Genomic DNA, 23,281 nt, shown 5'->3' with positions numbered 1-23,281 from the left:
GCAGTTTATCATGATGAGGATATATGGCTTGAGATGTCTGAATAATTTCGAATCTGCATGCTCCTAAAGGTGTCCTGGTGATCATTATGCGGCTGAGATGCTATTATAATCCGCTTCGACAACGAATATGCCTGCTTTTTTCTCTCTAGAACTGTTTGGAGAGGTCTTCCTAACATGTCACAATTCAAGAAAAATGATTAAGAAGCTTGAGTGTCTGGTTATTAATATGCGATGGCCGACTCGGCTTGAAAATAACAATTCGTAGCCCCTCGGAGAACTCAGTGCAGCATTTTTATGAGCCTTTCTCCTCCATTCTTGATCATATTCGCATTAACTGGCGGAAGGTGAATTCATCCATTTGTAAAGTGAGGTTTTAAAGATATGCAAAGATTACCAAGCTGAATGCAATATATATTGCATTGGTTGACTCAGGATATTGGCAGTAGCAGTACCAGGTATAATATTTGTACATATATTCTGATCTGATAATTTTCTGGACAATCTAATCGTTATATTAATTTCGCTTAATTAACCTAACCTGGGCTTATCGAGGTTTATACGAGTGATTTACCCAGGAAATGATTTAGTCAATTAAGAAATGTATCGCTAGAACCCTTAAACAATCTAATAAATTACTAAATTTTATTTGAATTTTTTAAGATTTCAAAATATTCTTGAAAAAATTATTTTGAACCTTTAAAAGTAATCTCTTTAAGAGTTCTACTAACAAAATATACAGTTTTGTTAGTATGGTTCTATATTAGTGTACTTTAGAAGTTGTCTTACTTAACAGTATTTACTATACACTGAGTGATCACTGAATTATGACCACCTACCTAATACTTCGTAGGTCCTCCTTTTGCCCTCTGCACAGCAGCTATCCGACGTGGCATTCATTCAACAAGATGTCGGAAGTGTTCGGGAGGTATGACCAACCAAGCTGTGTGTAATGCGATCAGCAATGCAGGTATGGAGCTGATTGGTATATCCAGACGCCATAGTGTCCCACAAGTGCTCTATGGAATTGATATCGGTGGAGTTCGGAAGCCAATCGATATGCTGGAAGTCAGAACTGTGTTCCTCAAACCATTCCTGCACAACAAGTGCCCGATGACTCGGCGCATTGTCATCTTGGAAGACACCATCGCCATTCGGGAAAAAGAGTAACATAGCGGAGTGTACAGTCAGCAAGCAGTTGACGATAGCGGAGACCACTGATACGTTGTTCCACATGTACCAGGGGGTCCAAGTTTCTGCCAGTAAAACATGTCCCAACTCATTCAACCGCCTCCACCGGCCCGCACTTTTGATACCATGCATGATGGATGAAGAGCCTCATGTTGTTGCCAAATCCGTACACGACCATCCACGGTGCGGAGTAAATAACGTGACTCATCGGATGAGCACAACTTTTTCCAGTCTTCTGACGTCCAACTTGCATGCTCTTTGCACCAGGCGAGTCTTTTACACCGATGGACCTTGGTTAGGAGAGGATACAGTAGGGGTCATCTGTTGGTATAGCCCATACGTGCGAGCGTGCGACGCATGGTCATGCCAGATATTGTTCCAGGTTTGCCCATGTTGTACTGGATAATCAACTCTTCAACAGTGCGCGCCTGTTCGCCTGAACAAGTCGTCGGACTCGGCACTCACCTCTAACATCAACCTTTCACTGACCTTTGCAGTTTTGCCGTCGGGTCATTGTTTGACCATTTTGACGCCAGTCCTGGTACACTTTAACTACGGCGGCTCTCGAACACCCCACCAGTTCAGCCGTTTGGGAAATCGAGGCACCAGCTGATCGTGCATCCACAATCTGTCCTTTATCAAAGTCCTATAAATGCTTCCTTTTACCCATCACGCTCGGAATTTTACTACCTACTGAACCACTGACACCTTATCTATGCTACGTAGGTCGACTTACTGCGCACTCTCGTACTTCACGTGGTCAACGGGTCGCATTCAGTCTTCCTGAATGCGAAGGGGTGGTCATAATTCAGTGATCACTCAGTGTATAATGTGGGTATTTACTAGATGAAATGATGTGAATATGAATCCTGTTTGGTTTGCTCAGGTTTCACCTTCATATAATGCAGTAACAATGAACACCCGACTAAAAATTTCATCATTACAGTAACAATAATTTTGATGTATTTAGTGACCTAAATGTATTTACTGAGGTATAGGGTTTCAGGTGGCCATAATAATATTAACTATTTTAATTTTAACACTGTAAATAATCCATAAATAGTGAGGTTTCGAAACATCCTGGAATTCTGATGATCTTTGTTAAAATATTTCTGGATTATTCTGTAGGTTCTCCAGGCAGGGATGGTATTTCTGGACTACGAGGACTTCCAGGTGCGCAAGGTCCACCTGGATTACCTGGTCCACCTGGGCCTTTGGGTAGTAGAGGAGAAACTGGAATGAAGGGTGAACCAGGAAGACAAGGGGAGCCTGGGCTGACTGGTCTTCCCGGTGCTCCAGGATCACCAGGACCACCAGGATCGCCAGGTATTGGATTCCGAAGTACTGATAGAGGTAGGTCCTCTATATCTCACTTTCTCTTTCTCTCTTTGCGCAGAGTTGTAAATCTCTGCCTGAATGCTTTAACTACTTATTTCATTGAAGAAATATCAACTTTTTAAATTTTAACTGCAAAACATTGAAATACAGAATTATTTCAATAACTGGAGACCCTCCATCTTCCGAAGCTCCACATAAACCTAATACGAAAGAAAACAAAAACCGGAAACCAACAATTAATAGATATAATTTACGTTCATTCGATGCGCTCAAAATACGCTGATAAAATTCCATTCTAGTTACAAATGTACTAGTTAAGAAACAATGGTAAAGTGAATACCGTTATCTATTGCTTTCTTAAAGCTTAAGATGTTAAGAGGAGTACGTTTCCAGGACCTGTTAGAAAAACAGACCATTTTCGTTTAAACTGAAAATGGTGGAAATAGAAAAGGTCCATTCAGATCGTTAGTATGGTCCCAAAATATGGTCATTTTGATCTAATATATTAACTTAGCACGCACATACACAATAAATCTACCACGATGCCCTCGCAGAGAGCACCGTGGTTGTAATCACCGACCTCTCACATTGAAAAGATCTGGGTTCGAATCCCGTCACTGAAGTGGGCTTTTTTTCACAATGTGGCCTCAGGTGAGAGTCGCATGATGCTTTCCCCCTGGTAATTATTTTTGTTGCAGCAAACCAACCGATGAACACACAGTTACAGACAATGAATCCTCATAGCCTTGTTACTTCTTCACTAGTCACTCTTTTGGAGATATTTGGGTTCGAATCCCATCGAAGGCTTAAAAGAATTCTGAAAGGAATTGTCACTCAGGATTTCAGGCTCAGGAAAAGGCGCTATCCCCATGATTTATCTTGGGTTTTTGTACGACTTCACACAATAGACACCTGAACTGGGGCACTATAACCAAAATCGTCATTGTACCTCAGTGAGGTGCCTGTGATCGAAATATTCAAACTTACTAGCTTGAATATTTTCTTCATTTTTTTCGTTATAATTTTGCTTTTCTGGTTTGATAAATTCATAACAAGCAAATTTAATTTTCGTTCAGATAATCATGCGGTGTGCACAGACAGGCAATGATGAGATCTAATGTATTTCGGTATTCCATAAATAAATTTTTGCCTTTAAACACTTATATTTGGTGTGACATTTCAATTATTTGCATTATTTCCTAAATTATTGATTTTTAAGCGATATAAGGATGAAATCCTGTTATCCTCTTCAATCCAATTTTTTACCATTTAGCTTATATTCCCCGGAGTGGAGATTTGCCACCTGATCTTGACGACCCAGATCTTTCAGAACAGCTGCCTCTACCAGTGGTAAGTAGAGTTCATGTATTTTGCACGTTGAAAGAATATTAGAAGAATCGTATATTATTTTGCACCTATCATAGTATTGTATAAACGATTGGTTTACAAACTTTTCGTTACATATTTAAATGAATTATGTAATTCTTTGTTTTCAGATTTGTATCATATTTCTGTTGAATATGTATTGTATTTCAATATACAGTACTAAGTAAATCAGAACTCGCTCTGATTTACTTAGTACTGTAGTCTTTCATAAATTTTATGAAAGAGTACAGACGAACAGACGTTCGTCTGTCCAACCGTCCGTCCGTTCACATGTAATGACTTGGATCGTAGTAGATGGATTTTAGTACAATTTTATTTTTGGGCCTTTTAAAAATATTTGTTGACTCATCCCAAATTTCATTAAAATCGGACCAATAGAAATCCGGCATTATTATTTTTCTCTCTGTCCATCCGCATGTAATAACTCGACTTCCAATGGATGGATTTTCATGAAATTTTATATTTCGTTCTTTCAGAACGATCTGTCGCCCTTTTCCAAATTTCATTAAAATCGGACCAATATAAATCGTACAGTTATTTATTTTTTTTCATACATATCACACAGGCTATCCATATAGCATATATTGTAGCTCGCGGGGAGGGGCAACGTTTTTTGGCTAGAAACCGTAATTTGCCACTAATTGTGCATTTTTTTCGAAATAGAATTTAATTCTTGAGATCTCCGTTTTTTTATTTTTACATTTAATAATTATATACGAAAATCCATCAGTTGGTATATAATAATCTTGCTAAATTAGGAAGATACATCAATGTGAAACTATATTTTGTGGCATGCTAGTTTTAAGCTCTGGGGAACGCATAACACTTCAAGGCTGCTTACGGGTTGGACACTCCTTTTGTAGCTGAAGCGCGGGATATTATACAGTATTTGTTGTCATGCGCTGGTTAGAGGAATGAATGGGCAATGTGGCGGATGCGCAGAAACGAGGTGGACTAGGTTCGAGCGTAAAAGTCGTGTTTTTTCCCTCGTATTTTCTTTTGTTTTTGTTATACTCGTGAATTATTACTGTTTGCTAATGTGACTTAAATGTATCGTATTGCGTACATTAACCAACTTGTTTCTTGCAGTTATTGGAAGCTGACAGTTTTTATTTAATTCTCTTCGTATTCTCTTTATCAAACTACGATGAAATGGTCTTTATAACAGTGGACTCAGATGTGAACGAATTGCAAGTACGTGTGGATTTTCTCTCTCTTTCTCTTAGCGCCTCCGTAGCCAGGTGGGCAGGAGCAGCAGTGCGTAGCACACGCTTCTTGATCAGACCGGGGTTCGAGCCCGTGACCACCAAATACGGAGGATGCGGTAAACCAAATGGTTGTCCCACGTGGACAAATGAAGAAGTGCGTGCAGTTATCTGATTTCTGTATGCTGAAGGAATTGGATCCACAGAAATTCATCACAACGATAGATGTGATGAATGGTACATGTGTACCATTACGGTAGATGTGACACAACAAGTTAATCCGTGTCTTGTCCAACAAGAAGTTATACATGTACAAGAAACAAGTTTGTTTTCTGGGAATTCAGTTGTGTGCAACCCCCCCCCCCCCACTGTTTACAGAGATACGGATGGGAAGTGCTTACTCGGCCACCAACAGTCCCGAACTTTGAAAAACATCTAGCTGGTAACTGATTTAGCGATGACGAGAATATGTCCTGAATTTTATCACTCAAGTATGACTGCACTCGTGACTAGGTTGAATACTTGCCCTTCATGTGATTGCTGATTATGTCGAAAAGGACGAACAGTACACAACTGGACGTTCAGTTAAATGTCTTTTTCATCAATATATATGTTACCTTACTTTTCAAACAGCCCTCGTGCAATTCTTAAAACAGCCAATGGGCTGAAAAAATTATAAATCATAAATATTTACATGTATTTAAAACAATATGACCCAGACAAGCAGATTTCTTTTCTTTTAGTAAACCGTCTCCACTTCTTTTATGTTAATATAAATTATTAATTTATATTTATCATTTCATAGTGTAACTAACTTTTTATTGATATTTAGGCTCTTTTGGAGATGATGCAGAAGATGAGGGACGAGATAGACACTTTGGAAGAACGAGTATCACTTTTGGAGGAATTGTTACCCAAAATACTCGGTGAGAAATTTATATTTGGAAGAATATTTCTAAATTACTGATTTAGAATTGGAAAACTAATGGATGTTGTGTGCTTATATTTCCAAATAGCATTCTCACAGATCTTGTTTTCTGTAAATATAACTTAAATATTTTTATTTATTTTCCAGTTATTGTAGTAGTAATAGTTTCTATATAAAGGGCGTGTTGTGTCCAATGTAACTGCTGATTGAAAACCGAAGAAAACTGTAAGCACACGGCTATTATCAATACAGCATTTTAAAAAACAAACAAAAAAATAAATAAATAAAATCATAACTATTAACGTAAACAGTCGAAAATTTAAGTAATATTTGGAGATCTTTAATACCTTGGTTGCATATGATCAATTTGTAAATCACTCTGATAAACAATCAGACTGATTTTTCTCCGGAGACTTGGGTTTTTCATCCAGCAAATAGAAAATCGACCACAGAACACGCAATTTACAGACAGTGTATGCGGAACAACATGGCCATAGTCGCTGATGCTCCTAAAACCCTACAACAACAACTTTACCGGGCAAAAGTTTTTTGTTGCAGGAAAATGAAATGCTAATTAAACACGCAAAAATCATTGATTTGTTTGAAAATCCTATTTGACATTAACAGGGCTTTAAAACAAACGATACTTTCATGCGCTGTATTCTGGACATCTCCACCTCTTGCATGCCAAAAATATGTATACGAGGTGTGGAAATAAAGGTGCTGTTGCGGTCATGTTCGATGAGATTGAAAATAAACGAATGTTGTAGTCCAAATTTACTCCGACATGTGGTGGTACATATAGTCTGACAAGTTGCAAGTAACAACCAGTTTCGTTAGTAGCATTAATTTTTCGTGTCACGATTTTACAATGGAGCAAGGAACGAATATCAAATTTTGCTTTAAACTCGGAAAATCAGGTGCCAATAGGATGACACCAGATTTTCCGAGATGTTAAATCGTCTGAGAAGTTAAAAACCCGTATGTTTGAATGGCATAAGCGGTTCAAAGACGGGCATGAGAATGTTCACGATGACCCAAGAAGTGGGCGACTGTCAACCTTTCGAAATGACGACAGAGTTGCAAAAGTTCTGGAAATTGGGGTAGCAGGAGATCGTTGTTTGACCTTTAGAATGATGTTGATATGAATGATACGAACGAGGTAGATTAGTTAGATATGAATAAGGAGACTATTCATCGAATTCTGCATGAAGATTTACAGAAAACGAAAGTGCAAAATTTGTGCTGCACAGTCTCATGGCAGAAGCAACGAAGAGTGTCATGATGCGAAGACTTCATCAAGACTTGTCACGATAATCCTAATTTATTCGACTGTATTATTACTGGAGATGAATGTTGGGTGTTTCAGTACGACCCAGAGACTAAACGTCAGAGCATGCAGTGGACTTAAAAATCATTACCAAGGCCCAAAGAGTTTCGTTTACAGAAGTCCAGGATCAAGACGATGCTGATCATGTTTTTCGACAGGGTGTGATTCGCAAGGAATTTGTGAATTCCTTGCGAATCACACCCTGATTGAATCACACCCTGATTGAATCACACCCTTCAATCACTCCCTCTGATTGAAGCGCATTTTCCAACTGTGGCTGCAATTTCGAGAGAAAGGCAGCTGGTTCTTGTTGTACGACAATGCCTCCACCCGTTTCACACTTGTTGTGAAGACATTCCTGATTGAACATTGTACAGATCGACTATCCACCCTACTCTCCCGATCTAGCAACAGCGGAATTCTTTCTCTTTCCCAAGGTGAAAAAAAAAAAAAAAAAGTATATTATATTAGGGCCACCCGTAATTTCTTACATCTACCCATATATATATTTGTCTGTCAATTGCTTGTGTTCTCTGGTCGATTTGCCTGTTTGCTGGACGAAAAACAGCCCCATTTCTGGGGAAAGGGAAACCTTGCTATGTACGCCTGAGACCGACTAACTCAGCCACGGAGTGAAAAAAGCCCATTAAAGTTCCTCGCGTAATCGACGGGATTCGAACCCGGGTCGTTTCCACCCGGTGTGGGGATGATGGTGACGATACCATTGTGCTACCCGCGCAGCATCCCAAGGTAAAAATTTCCCTCAAAGGAGAGAGATTTCAGGAAGTTGAGGACATAAAGAAAAACGTAAACGCCGAACTGAACCTCACCTCTTTGGATGCCTTTTCAGAAACTTAGCACGGTGTAACAAGGGCATTCAATCAGCTGATGATTAATTGGAATAAAAATAAAACCGTTTTTGAGCTCTTTCGCTTTGTGTTCTTTTTATTGTACCACTTCGGAAACTCTATTGCCACACCTCTTACGAAAAGTGTGGCAATTCATTTGAATAACTTTCCCACGACTTCGACATTGATTCTTTTTATCACACTTGGCATTTAACCATGGAAGTACAAATTTGTATATTTTCGTCTCTTAAAATTTGAGCATATTGCTGCAACTGTTACCCAACAGATAATACACCCAGAGTCAAAAATACCGTCTTGTGACCAAACAAGTAGAGATAAGAATCCTTTTAGAAGCAGACTTTCAAAGTTTAGATATTTGAATGTATTATTCCCAGAAAACGTACGGGAATTCTGCAATTTTTTTCAAATTTATCCCGAAAGTTTTTGTTGCGATAGAAGTTATAGATCCTCGATGCTAGAAAATATATATACTTCTCCAATTCTAAGCTACCTGAAGGAATTATAAGCCCAGCTCAGGCTGCCTTTTGTATCTATTTCTACTATTCTATTGATTTGCCATCGAAATTACAACTTTATTTTAATAAAGATTCTACGTAGAAGGAATACAACAAGTCTTATTCTTTATAAATTCATATATTTCGCTTTGGTTGCAGCTCATTTTATAATTCCTTGGAAATTTATTAAATTTAATCGCAATTTGAAATGCTAGTGCTTTGAAGGTTTGAAGAGTTTTAATTATTTTTTACTTCTTACAGAACTGAACGAGCGCCCATCCTTCGCCCAAGAGAAACCAATCAGGGCAAGAGACGAAGTAAATACTCCTGTGCCGCGTTATCCAATTGGTAGTGATGGTGCGATACGCAGCCCGATCCACAATGTTCTAGTTCCTGGAAGTCCTCACCATCCACATGTTGACACCGGTATAGAAGCAGTGAGCGATGTAATCACAGGAATTCATCCCATTGGTACTAGAGGTTACCTTGTTGGGGACAATGTATTAGGGGATCAGTCGGTGAAAGAACCAAAGGAGAAAGGTGAAGATAATCCTATCGCGCAGGATGACGAACATCGTAAGGTACTAGATACTGCGAAGCGTAACAGTATTGGCCTCAGCCATAAGGAAAGCAACGAAAACTCAAATCTACCGCCGAATTTAAGTCGAACATGAGATAATAACATACTTTGGATTCTCATTTATACCACAATCACTGGAAATCGTTCCTTGAATTTTAAAAATAGATAATAGGAATATGGAGTGCACCCGGGTAAAGTTACGCTTACAGAATATTGTCTTGTCTTGTCCTTATGGATGTTTTTACTAACCATTCAAAGGCCTTGCTAGGTAATTGTGCATTTTCAGGACTTGCTTATGCAGATCAGATATAATGGAATTTATTAGAAATTAATTATAAAATTTAAGATGCTTAAGTAGCGCGTATTAGAAAATGCATTGTTATTGCTCTCAGAGAAACGAAGAGAAATCAGGTTTCCACATTATTCACACCTGTATAAAATACAATAAACAAGTTGCTTACAATAAATACATTGATGTTTATATTTTCCCTCATCTGATATCAATTTTTATTGTTCCATAATCAAAACAAAATTGATTAAAATAACGTAATTAGTTAACGAGTTTGCGATGATGCAGATGAGTAAGTAAAGTCCTTATTCGAGGTGAAATTTCGGGACCCCAGTATTCTTGTTACAGTTGACTCAAAAATGCCAATACTCTCCTCCAAATTCGGAGACGTTTGGTTTAGTTTTTCAAAAAACGTCATATATCCTTTGTGCGTGTTCTCTGTGCGTGTTCTCTGCTCGGTTTGCTTGTTTTGCAGGCCGAAAAATCGAATTTCCGGGAGAAAAAACCTTATTGTACTCTTCTAAGATCCATTAACTTAGCCATCGAGTGACAAAAGCCCATAAAAATCCCTCTCGTCATTAACGGGATTCGAACCCGCTGGTTATAACTACTGCTACGTGCAAGTATAATAAATACTCTGTGCAGTTTTAAAGTGAGACAATTTTCATCTCTCTAAATAGCTGGTATTTAATGCAGTTTTGTTGTTTGGATCTTCAACAAACTCATGTATGAACAGTCAAACAGAATATACCCTGATAACTACCATTTTTATTTGGCTAAACTGTAATTTGTATTCAGTCGGAGAAAAAATAATCACATTTGTTTATTTACTGTACTTCAAGTAAAGAAATATTGACCAGTTATTTATTCAACATATTTAGCCAGTTATTTATTCAACATAATAGAAACATTTCTAATAAATCACATATCTCATTCGCGACTGTATTGTAGTTTGTATTTATCAATGATATCGATGAAGGTATTCAGGCTTAATGTCCAAGTTTGCAGATGATACAAAGGTTGGCAGGGTTGTTAATGACAGTGAAGACAGTATGCTACTGCAACAGGATCTAGAAAAGTTAGGCAGATGGGCTGAGAAGTGGCAACTGAAATTTAATATTGACAAATGCCAAGAGAAACGTACCAACTGTGTGGTACTACACTCAAGGAGGTGGGGAATGAAAAAGACCTGGGAGTAACTGTGCAGTCAGATATGAAGTTCTCTGACAGTGCAGACGGGCTGCCACAGCAGGTCATGGAGTTTTGTCAATGATATATAGGAATTTTGCTACACGACTGTCCCTTTGGATAAGGCAATGGTCAGCCCACGCCTTGAGTACTGCGTACAGGTCTGGAGGCCTAATTTTAGGAAGGATGTAGAGTTGCTAGAACGAGTACAGAGAAGGGCAACAAAATTGGTGAGAGGGACAAAGGGGTGCTCTTACCAAGAGAGACTTAAAATTCTACAAGTTGCAGCATCTGGAGAATAGGCGCCTGCGAGGTGATCCGATTGAGATGTATAAGGCCTTGAATGGTATGAGCAGGCTCAACGCTGATGGGATACTTTCGCTTACTCAGATTAAGAACCTGATGGGGTACAGGTTCAAATTGAGGAAAGACGGTTGTAGAATAGACGTGTGGAAGTTTGCCTTTAGCCAGCGGGTAGTTGATTGCTAGAACAGACTTCCACCTGTTGTTGTGGAAGTTGAAAGCTTAAAAAATAAATTTAAGGCTGAACTGAATAAACATTGAAGTGACCGGATGGGTGAAATGGGAAGGGTTTTTTTTTTCATTTTATTTTTTTTTATATGCCTCAACTAATGCTAATAGGACAGTATAATATAACACAAAATGTACTGGAGACTTTCCCCTCAGCCTCCAGAAGTGTGTTCCAATGATCAGTTGCTATGGCTAAATGCAAATTTTCAGACATCTATTCTGCGCCCATCCAATTTAAATTTAATCACCGAACAAAAAAACTGTTCACATTTGTAAATTTTTTAATTAATAATGTGTACCAGGGATCCAAGTCTCTTTTAACCAGAAAGAATCCTTAGCTGAAATTCTTCTCTTGCGAGTTCCTTATTAACTAATTGACAGCACATTCCTATGTATAAACCTTTCTTTAGCCAGAATCACTTCATGAATTTTCCTTGGTAATGATTCAATTGGACACTATATAAAAATTAGGCCATTCTAAAAACAATTCAGCCAGTAATTCATTCAGGTTTTGGGGATGCTGCTGTTGTGTTTTCAATCTTTGTTCAAGAGAGCCCAATGAACTGCATATCATACACTGAGTGATCACTGAATTATGACCACCTACTTAATACTTCATAGGTTGGTTGGATTTTATTGGTGCATTAGCAACTAAGGCTATAATGCGCCACTTCGTAGGTCCTCCTTGTGCCCTCAGTACAGCAGCTATCCGATGTGGCATTGATTCAACAAGATGTAAGCTTTCGGGAGGTATGGCCAACTAAGCTGTGTGCAATGCGATCAGCAATGCAGATATGAGGTGATTGGTGTATCCAGACTCCTGAATGTGAGATGACTTCTAATGTGAGACACTATGCTTTTCCATATTGTCTCACAAGTGCTCTATGGGATTGATATCGGAGGAGTTCGGGGGGGGGCAATCGATATGATGGAAGTCAGAACTGTGTTCCTCAAACCATTCCTGCACAACGAGTGCCCGATGGCTTGGCGCATTGTCATCTTGGAAGACACCATCGCCATTTTGCAAAACGTGAAACATAGCGGAGTGTACACAATCAGTAAGTAGTTGACGATAGCGGAGACCACTGATACGTTGTTCCACATGCGCTAGGGATCCGAGTTCCTGCCAGCGAAACATGCCCAACACTGTACAACCGCCTCCACCGGCCTGCACTTTTGATACCATGCACGGTGGATGAAGAGCCTCATGTTGTTTACGCCAAATCCGTACACGACCATCCACTGTGTGGAGTAAATAACGTGACTCATCCGACCAGCACATTTTCTTCCAGTCTTCTAATGTTCAACTTGCATGTTCTTTGCACCAGGCGAGTCTTCTACGACGATGAACTTTGGTTAGGAGAGGATGCTGTAGGGGTATTCTGCTGGTGTAGCCCATACGTGCGAGCGTGTGATGCATGGTCATGCTAGATATTGTTCCGGGTTGACCCATGTTTTATTGGGTAGTCAACTCTTCAACAGTTCTGCGCCTGTTTGCCTGTACGAGTCGTCGAACCTGGCGTTCACCTCTAACACAACCTTTCGCTGACCTTTGCAGTTTTGCCGTCGGGTCATTGTTTGATCATTTTGACGCAAGTCCTGGTACACTTTAACTACGGCGGCTCTCGAACACCCCACTAGTTCAGCCGTTTGGGAAATCAAGGCACCAGCTGATCGAGCATCCACAATCTGTCCTTTATCAAAGTTCGATAAATCCCTCCTTTTACCCATTACGCTAGAATGAATTTTTACCTATTACTGAACCACTGACACTTTATCTGGCGCCTCCGTAGCCAGGTGGGCAGGAGCAGCAGTGCGTAGCACATGATTAGACCGGGGTTCGAGCCCGTGAGCCACCAAATACAGAGGATGCGGAAAGGTCAGGGAATGACCACCGCATATCTCCCGGAGCAATATGGCCTTAGTTGCTAATGCTCCTAAAAACCAAATAACAACAACAACACTTTATCTATGCTACTTAGGTCGACTAACTCCGCACTCTCATACATAACGTGGTCAACGGGTCGCATTCAGTTTTCATAGGAGTGGTCATAATTCAGTGATCACTCAGTGTATATTATATTTGTATGGAGCACAATGGTTATAACCACAGTTCGCCATAGGATTTAAATCTGGTCAATTAACTATTATTCTATGTACTATTATTAGTAGATGGAACACTGTTCCATCGTGTTCCTCATGCTAGTTTAAAACAATAGAGGCCCTCTGAACTGGATTGTCTCAAGCGAAGGTTGTATAATTTTATCTCCAGAAGCTCAAGGTTGTATAGAAACAGGCAAACCATAGAATACACGCAGTTTTACAGACACAATATACGATGTCTCATGAAAAATATCTCATATTAGGGTTTCCTGAGAACAACCTTATCAACCCATGTGTATTATGTCTATAAATTTCATGTGTTCGCTAGTCGGCTTGTCTGTTTTTCTGGACGGAATTTACGGGAGGAAAAACCTTGCTGTACGCTCCTGAGACCAACTAACTCTCTCACGAAGTGAAAAAAAATTAAAAGTTCTTCACGTCATTGGTGGGATTCGAACCCAGGCCTTTTCTTCCGATGTGTGGGGGAGGGTAGTGATTATAACCACTGTACTACGGCGAGGACACTGAATGCCTCATAGCCTTAGTTTCTTTGGCGTTTCGTTATTCACAGCTGGTATAATATAACAGTAAATAGAGAAAATGGGTAAATTTATACTTTGATTTCAGTGCTGTACGCAATGCAGAGAAGAATACATGTATTCACTCTGTTATATGTCAGAAATACTACAAGTAACTAATTTTTTATCTGGTCTCCTTATTTTCAAAGTTTAGACTTAAATGGATGTCAAACGAATTGATAAAGCTAGTAGAACAGAAGGAAAAATGCATGAGACGGTTTAAATTATCAGGGGACATAGAAACCTATAGTAAGCACAAACTAATCTGCAGTCAAGTTACTAATGAAAATTAGCCAAAGACAGTGAGAACCTTTCACTAAGGGTGTAAAGAAAAATATTCTTCGAAAAGAAGTCTTCGTTTATGTTAACACTAGAAAGAGAGGGATAAACCACAGTGATCCTCTAGATATGAATAATATAACTGTTTATCATCCTGTTTAGGCTGATGAAGTGAATAAATATATTGCATATTCACGAGTGAAGAAGTTTTTAAGAATAGGGATACCAGAAGTATACCAAATTATAACTGGGAGTTAAATGATTTTGTGGTAGCTGTGAGGAAAGTCGAAGAGAAATTGTTGGAGGTAAAAGTGAATGTGGAACCTCAGCTGAAGCAATCTATCCAATTGCAGTATATTAAAAATAAACTCAAAGTATTAGTATCGGTGGTGGAAGACAATGCAAGAAAGCAAGCTTATACAACAGCAGAAAGAAAAAAGAGAAAACACTTCCCCCATCACGTGTTCATCCCCTCTAAGAGATTGTCTAGTTCTTCCTTGAATTTATTAAAACTACCGATTTCCAAAACACACGTGGAAGTTTATTCCAACAATCAACTACCCGCTGGCAGGCAAACTTCCATACATCTATCATACAACCATCGTTTCTCAATTTGAGTCTATGTTCCCTCGTGTTTACTCTGAGCAAGAGCAGTGGCGGCTCGTGACTCTGATGTACGGGGGTGCCGCTTCTTCAAGTTACATTAAATTGCCTTGGTTATAAGACATGTAGACATTGATAATAATAATAATAAGCAAGTCAAAAATACTACAAAACATTGACTGAACACTTAACCATTAACAGACTTGGGTAATCTAGAAATTTTTTTTAAAAAATAAAATCCATTCTTCGGTTTTTATTTGTTGAAAATAGATTAATAGCTTTTTCATTCAAATTTGGTGCACTTTTCAAATCGGCACTGCTCGCTCGGCAGTTCCTTTGACTCTTTTTATCACCTCCAAAAAAAAAAGTGCGTATTGGCAACTTGCTAACTAGGCATTAACTCAACCACTGGGGCCAAAATGTGGAACTGTGTAGTGTACAGTTCCACATACGGTTAAACTTCAAAGCTGAAAACGATTTCGTGTTTTTATTCGTTTATTATTGAAATGATTATTGGAAATAGAGGATGAATATACTATATGCAGGACCTGTTAATAAAAATAGTCATTCCGTTGCATTGGTCTTCACAAAATTTCATATAATTCCGTTGATTGTATATTTAGATTTAAAAGCTGCGGTTGTTGCAGTTCCGCAGTGCCTACCAACGAGCCGCCCCTGAGCAAGAGGGAGGATTCCATCCGCATTGAGCTTACTCAATCCTTTCAAAGCCTTAAACACCTCAGTCAGATCTCGCAGGTGTCTAGTCTATACACCTGCCAGGAGATCTGCAATATGCAGAGCAAGCCTTTTAGGGTACCCTTTTCTTTCTCTTACCAATCTCTTTTCTCTTCTCTGCACCCGTTCCAACAGATCCACATCCTTCCTAAAATGGGGCTACCAGACCGCATGCAGTACTCAGGAAAAGAGGTGAGCAAAGCTTTAGTAATCATTATGTGGAGGGGGTTCATAAAAATTGGTGATTGGCAAACGTCTCTCCTATTCACAATGGGCAAAGTGGGTAATCATAAATCTGTAAGTTTGACTTCTGTTTTCGGTAAAATAATGGAGACAATGGTTAAAGAAGCATCATCCTAAAGGATCATCCTGACAAGAATGTACTTACACCCCAATCAGAGCACTGACGTGTTAGCGGGAGATCTTTTTGTTATTATACAGTTTCAGGAGTATCAGCAACTTAGGCCATATTGCACCGTATATACTATATCTGTAAATTTTACGTGTTCTGTGGTCGATTTGCTGTTTGCTGGAAGAAAACCCCGAGTTTCTGGGAGAAAAAACCATGACATCCTCGTTTGAGACCGTCAATTTAGCCATGTTGTGCAAAAGGGCTATTCGAACTCAGGTCTTTTCCACCTGGTCTGAGGAAGGACAGTGATTATACTGATTGTGCTACCCACGAGGGCAGAAATCTTCTCTGACCTATCTGATTAGTTGACGCAGTAACAAAGGAACGGAACTGGATACAAAAAATAATATTGACATTACATACTTAGATTTCGGTAAAGATTTTGATACTGTTCCACATGAGACTGCTGTACAAATTGAAGCAGTATGGCATTTGGGGGATATTACTGTTGTGAATAAGGGTATAGTTGAGGGACAGAAGACAAGCAATGATTATAAATGGGCACTACTCTTCTTGGACTAATACCTCAAATGCTGGGCCTCTTTTTTTCGATATTTATTACCGATATTGATAAAGTATTTGGGGGTAAGGTGCCACCGTTGGTTTCCCACAACTGCGCCTTTAGTACTCTTTTGAGAATAACAGCACTCTGTAAATGCCAGAAATATGTCGAGTGTGGGTTTATGTAGATTTATGTCGGGTTCTGTTGTTCTTCTGGCTTCTTGGACGCGGTGCCCCTGTTGAGACCAGACGTTACCCGTACACACAGCTAGGAAGTGAGCCAGGCAGTACAGTATAGATTGCTTCTCTGGCTGGTCGCTGTCAGGGTCACCTAAGCTTCCTGGACAGAGACCAAGTTAAAAAAAAAAAAAAGAGGTAAAAAAAAAACAGAGAAGCGAGTTTGCTGCCATGAGGCCAAGGCCCTCTTAGAAGTAGGACAAATCCTGTATAAGTTCAGGGTTGGCTTGTTTGTCCAATCAGATGTACACAAGAGTATAATTTAGGTACTTTTTTTTTCACAATTGATTGTCGTTGATATTATTTCTTCTGTTGGCCAATTGCTAGGTGTTTCTTCATGTGAAGACGTCTTGTGCGACGCATGTGAAGACGTTGTAATCTCTTCGAAGTCTAACAGATGGTTCTCTCGTTTTCTTGGTAGGTATGTTATCCTAGAAATGAAGATGCATCGTATAATGTACAGTCATACATCAGGTATTGCCAGCTCTCCAACCTCCCACAGGAACAGGTCGGGTCCTCTGCAATGCCCAGTAAGGAGAGTTTGGCTTTAATATCAAGTTTAATTTCTAAGTTTACGATCAAAGTTAACATTTCTAAGTTAACATTGTGTAACAGATGACGTTCAGTGATGAAGCCACTTTTCACATTAGCGGTCATGTGAACCGATAAAACACAATCTTTTGGGGTACCGAAAACCCACGAGTACTTCGTGAGCACGAACGTGCCTCCAATAAGGTGAATGTCTGGTGTGCTGCTACGGCTGCTAGTGTAATTGGACCTTACTTTTTTGATACCCCAACAGTGAATTCAGAATCCTACTTGCATATGTTGCAATTCTACGTCATCGATGAACTTTCACTGATAATACGCTCAGCGGGGTATTTTCAACAGGAGGGTCACCTGCGCATTTTGGTCGTATTGTTCGTGATTTCCTAGATAACACATTTCCACGAAGATGGATAGGAAGATATGGGCCTTTGCGTTGGTCTCCCCACTCCTCTGATCTGAAGCCCTGCGACTTCTGGTTGTGGGGTATGGTGAAAGAGGAGTGTACAGCACGAAAGTTTGGAATACCAATGAACTGAAAGAAAGAATTACGAATGTGGTAACATCTATTCCCAGAGAATTATGCGTCAGGGCGTTAAATACTACTTTCAATCATTTCCTATTGTGTGTTGATAACAATCGACAACAGGTTGAGACCTTACATACGTAATATTCCACATATACAATACAATAAATGTTGATTAATGTAGATAAATGTTTTTTCCATATAAGTGTTAACATAATTTTGACAATGTTTTTCCATATACACTGTGCTGCCACTTTATTAGGTACACCCCTGCTGTGCACACAAATGGTTTGTCCCACAACGTTGCAGTGACCACATAACCACATTTGTGAATATAAATGCAGCAGAACAACCATTCTAGTATCAGTTATGCGCACAAACCGTAGCAAGAATGGAGAAAAGGAGTGATCTAACGGACTTCGAACGTGGCATGGTAGTAGGTGCAAGACGTGCTGGAGAAAGCATCTCTGAAACGGCAGTTCTCCTGAACTTTTCACGCACCACAGTTTCAAGGGTGTATCGAGAATGATGCAACGAACAGGAAAACATCCTCTCAACGGCACTCCAGTGGATGAAAATCGCTTCTTGATGAGAGAGGTCAGAGGAGGATGGCTAGATTTGTGAAAACAAACAGACGAGCCACAATGTCGCAAATCACGTCAGAATACAACCTTGGTGCGCAGAACAAAATATCACACTGGACCACTAGTAGCAGTTTGTCACGAATGGGCTACAACTGCCGACGGCCACATCGCGTACCTTTGTTATCAATGAAGAACAAGAGAACACGCATCCTGTGGGCACAGCAACACCAGCACTGGACTATCCAGGATTGGAAAACAGTTGCTTGGTCTGACGAGTCGAAGTTCCTGGTGCATTATGTTGATGGAAGGCTCAGAATTTGGGGAAAACAACATGAATGCATGGACCCGTCATGTCTGACGACTACTGTGCAAGGTGGTGGGGGCAGTGTTATGGTGTGGAGAATGTTTTCTTGGCACACGTTGGTCCATTGATACCCATAGATTAACGTCTGAATGCCGCATCGTACCTAAACTTCGTTGATGACCAAGTGCATCCGCTCATGTTGTCAATTTATCCTCAGTCAGATGGTTACTTCCAGCAGGATAATGAGCCAGTGCACAAAGCCCGAATCACTATGGAATGGTTCCAGGAACATGACAATGACTTTTCTTTGCTGCAGTGGACCTCTCAGTTACTCGGATTTCAATTCTAAGGAATATCTCTGGGAGGAGCTGGAAAGAGCTGTTCGCTGTGGGTTTACATCCCAGTCGAATCTCAAGGAACTGCGTGGCACACTCATGTCTGCATGATACTCCATCCCTGCACAACGTTTTCAGCATCTTGTTCAATCCATGCCTAGACGAATTCAGGCTGTTTCGAAGGCTAAAGGAGGCTCAACATGCTACTAGGTAGGTGTACCTAATAAAGTGGCAGCACAGTGTAAGTGTTAACATAATTTTGACATACCCTGTAATAAAATACACATTAGTAACTTTCTAGGCGATGCGTTCTTTATCAACTATCATGTGGTATGGCACAATCATTTTATACCAGGAAAACATAATCGGGGAACATTTGACGCACAAAAACGTATATAAACACAATTGTGCAAACCCATATAAATGTAAAAACGTATATACATACATAATTTTGCAAAGACGCGTTAGTCACATGAATACACGTTAGTAGTCAATACAATCTGTGAGAAACAAGACGTTGTGCTGGAACGTAACTTCCTTCATAATAGATTATATGCGGGACCCCTGTTGCGATTCACGTTCGAACCCGCCATCAGCGAACTCAGTGTTTCCAACCGTGAGAGAAGGAAATAATAAATTTTAATTGAAGGCTGTAATACAAAGACCAAAATTATGGAATACTTTTTGATTATAATGATTCCGCAATGCATTGTTGACTTTAATTTTGTATGTTGCGAGTTTTATGTTTTCCTTAGATAATGAATACTGCATTTTATACCCCACTTATGCGGTAGATCGTAAACGTTTGACTGTGAAGAATGTTGGGGAATTTCACATTCTGTTACCTTTGAATGATAACAAACAAATCAGTTAGAAGAGATAGGAAAATGATGTTCAAACCCTATTTCTTGCTATCTCTCCTCTCAACTGATCTATAAAAAAAGGAGGGGGGGAACAGTCTGTATTACACCTTGAATTTGAATGAATCGACGCTTCCAGTGATGTGTCCAGAATTCGATGTGTACGCTGGATTTTTCAATCGATTTACCCATATACACATGTAGAATTTATGCAATCAGGCTCAAACTTTTCTTTTATGTCTGGATGTTCCGAGTTTTGATATTATTGCTGCTGTCCACAGGTGTGTCGTTTCTTGATGAAGTTCGACTCTAGGTGAGCGCGAGGTGCAACGCATCTGGCTAGAAATGATCGTTGGAAAACATTTCCATTTGGGTCTGTAGAAATAGGTAGTTTGAATAAATTTAAAGAAAGATTTAACAAATTATCCACTTAGTCAGGCAAATGAAGTGGATATTTTTTTTATTTTTCAATTGATGGGGCTCTATGATATTGCTTTCTTGCCTCATTTTGCCACTACTGATACTAAACTAATAAGTACAGTACAGTATATGAACTACAGGCATAATTGACGATTGATCAATTATGCAAATTTCAAAACTGTTTAAAAAAAACAAAAACAAACTTTTAACTTCTGTTTCAAGGTGGCGTTGCGCTCGGTCACATCTTTCTTCAACATCACGTTTCTTCAAGAAATGTAAACAAAAGCAATGTTGTCGATATTCAAGCTGACATCTGTTAACTTAATTCTTATGTTTTGTGTTACCTTACGGCTTCAAAATGTCGAACTGAAATCTTATAAGCCAGTTGTTTTAATACACGGTGTAATGAGCGATGCTCGAAATTTGCAATTTTTATCATCATATATACAAAAGGTAAGATGAAAGTAACGATTTCAAATTACGGTAAAGAACATCTCACCGTGATATGTTGTTTATCATAATCGTATGTATTATGAATACAATGTAATTGAAATATTCTGAGTAACCATATAGTTAGAATGCTGGGATTCCCAAAATCCCAGCAGTCTAACGCACGCCATCTCCGACCTTGTAACCAAGCCTGTGATTGCTGTGCCAACTCTGTGACAAAAAAAAAAAACTGCTGTTCGGAGCTGGCATGTCGTTTACTCTGCCTTTCCGAATGGCAACCGAGATACCCTGTGGCCTAAGAGTTTTGCCATAATTTTAAGGTAAAGTGTGTTTAGTGTCAAACGGTACCAAGGGTTTCTCCCATATCAACGTTGCTCTCATTGTAGGTGTACCAGTTCGCCAGGAAGGCCAGAGATTTAAAAGTGTATATCACAGTGGCGGACCAAAGTGTTTTTGTGCCCTTAGTAATATATATTTATATATATTTATATATTACTAAGGATATATATTATTATTTTTTCATGATTTGTATAATTTGGTGGCCCAAGCAAAGGCCCTGCTAGCCCGTGCCTTAACCTGGCACCGGTTGTTCATCTGGCCATTTAGCTGCTGGACCCTTGCTGAGGCCCAAGTTGCCCACACTTGGCCCCCGTGGAGGTACTCAGTAATTTTAAGGCAATGCGCACATACATATAAATAGTCCTTTCTTCCCATTTCCCCCCTAGTGGGGGGAGATGATGGTCCCTTCGTCTCCTCCCCGCCACCCCTCCTTCCTGCCGGGGGAGGAGACGACCTACCCCACTGACTCCTTGAAGTCACCTTCTCTATTGACTTCCATATTTGTCTGTTTCCCCTCAGCCTTCAGTCTCCCCCCCCTTCCCCTGCTCTCTCTTCAAATTTTCATGACTAGCATTCAAACCAACCCCTAGTAATCGTACCCCACACTCAAAATTTAATTAACATAGTTTTTAATCACCTCATCTAATCCTACTTCTAGAGTCCCTTCCCTTTTTTTTTTTAGGTCCTACTCACTGAAATCTCAGGAAACTAGGTGGCAGGGCCTGCCAGAAATGATAGTTGGAAAATAAAGGTACTGGGTACCTGGTCTGCCTTCACAGACATAGTGTGGGCAATGGCTTAATGGCCAGATGAACAACAGAATATAACACTACACATAACCAACCCACACACTTTAAAGCTCTGCCCTTTGCAGAGAACTGTGTTACACCTACAATGAAAGCAACATGGAGATGTGGGAACCTCTGGTGCCATTAGAGCCTAAATACACTATACACATGTGTGTCTATATGTTGAACATTACAACGGTTGCTGTTGAGGGGCACATGGTGATTTGCCTGCTCCAAATAGCAGTTTTTTGTTACAGTAACTGGCCAAAGCAATCACAGGTTCAGTTGCAGGTCGGAGCAGTTCCACTTAGCATTCTCTTAATTTGGGATACTGTACTGTGGGATTACTGGATTTTTGTTCATATTGTAATGTGAAATATTGTGCAAAATTTATATTTTTATAAATATTTATTAATGCCAAATATATTGGGAAAAAAAAAGAAGCTTAACACAGTTCTGTTTGAAAATATTAAAGCACTCAAACCTATTTTGTTATAATTATGTTTATTTCCTATTTGGAAATAAACGCAATTAATAGCAACCTAGCTTTGAGTGCGTTTTTTTTTTTTTTTTCTTCAAAACAATGCAGTTTATCTATGCACCATGCTGCTCAAGGAATACTTTAGATTAATGCATTTCTGCTCTTAATATTTCTTGTTTGGTCTTTATAAAGTGCGTTTATATATTTTTTAAACTGTATTTGTATGAAATTTTAAAACTGAAGATTACACATTTACATACAAATGCTATATCTATTGTCTGGCTCCAAAAAAAAAAACAAAAAAAAAAAAACAGGTATGGCATTTGTTTGCTTCTCAGACTCCTCCATTGGGTACACAACATATTCTATTTAGTAGTTTAAAAATATAATTTTGGGAAAAGCAAAAATACATTTTTTTTGTTATTTTTTTCACTAATTAAGTAATCTTCCACCATTTCTTAAGATTTTTTTTCTGTTATTTTATTTGAAATTTGTAAATGAAATCAAATCCTTCCATGCCCAAATAGGCTTATGAGGTTGGGAGAATTCATATTCACAAGCAATTATATTGATACACCAACCGTGTTGTATTAAATTAATAATTTACCTTTAATACTGCAAAATAAATGTACATAACATAGATATTTACAATTAAAACTATTTACAATAAAATATATAATACAAATAAAATAAATAAGATAAGAGCGATAAAAACATTATAAAATGTTAAAATACTTTAAATACTGGATACCGAAGCTCATGTGGTTCCACATGCGCCTGTGGAACCACATGAGCCGTGAACCTATTATTTAAGGATGTGTTGCAATTAAAAATGTACTGTTGAGAAAGGAGGCGGATGCCTCTGAAAGCTTCA

General features: G+C 39.1%; 2 protein-coding genes across 2 annotated transcripts in view; both read left to right on the top strand.

Annotated features, from left to right (window-relative positions):
• Nucleotides 1-9,651, top strand: part of LOC150074921 (uncharacterized) — a 28,828-nt gene extending 19,177 nt beyond the window's left edge. The window contains exons 6-9 of the mRNA XM_090389336.1: nt 2,317-2,541; nt 3,800-3,876; nt 5,950-6,043; nt 9,000-9,651. Of these exons, the coding sequence (XP_090245462.1) occupies nt 2,317-2,541; nt 3,800-3,876; nt 5,950-6,043; nt 9,000-9,412 (809 nt within the window). The 3' untranslated portion in view covers nt 9,413-9,651. The remainder of the gene's footprint in view (nt 1-2,316; nt 2,542-3,799; nt 3,877-5,949; nt 6,044-8,999) is intronic.
• Nucleotides 9,652-20,754: 11,103 nt separating this feature from the next.
• Nucleotides 20,755-23,281, top strand: part of Ppt2 (palmitoyl-protein thioesterase 2) — a 66,579-nt gene continuing 64,052 nt past the window's right edge. The window contains exon 1 of the mRNA XM_090389383.1: nt 20,755-20,802. Coding sequence (XP_090245509.1) covers nt 20,755-20,802 — 48 coding nt within the window. The remainder of the gene's footprint in view (nt 20,803-23,281) is intronic.

Source organism: Mastigoproctus giganteus, unplaced genomic scaffold, assembly GCF_048544385.1.
Source record: "Mastigoproctus giganteus isolate SK-2022 unplaced genomic scaffold, ASM4854438v1 scaffold_15, whole genome shotgun sequence".
Lineage (NCBI taxonomy): Eukaryota > Metazoa > Arthropoda > Arachnida > Uropygi > Thelyphonidae > Mastigoproctus > Mastigoproctus giganteus.
The sequence above is the reverse complement of the archived record's forward strand: the minus strand, read 5'-3'. Positions and strand labels throughout refer to the sequence as shown.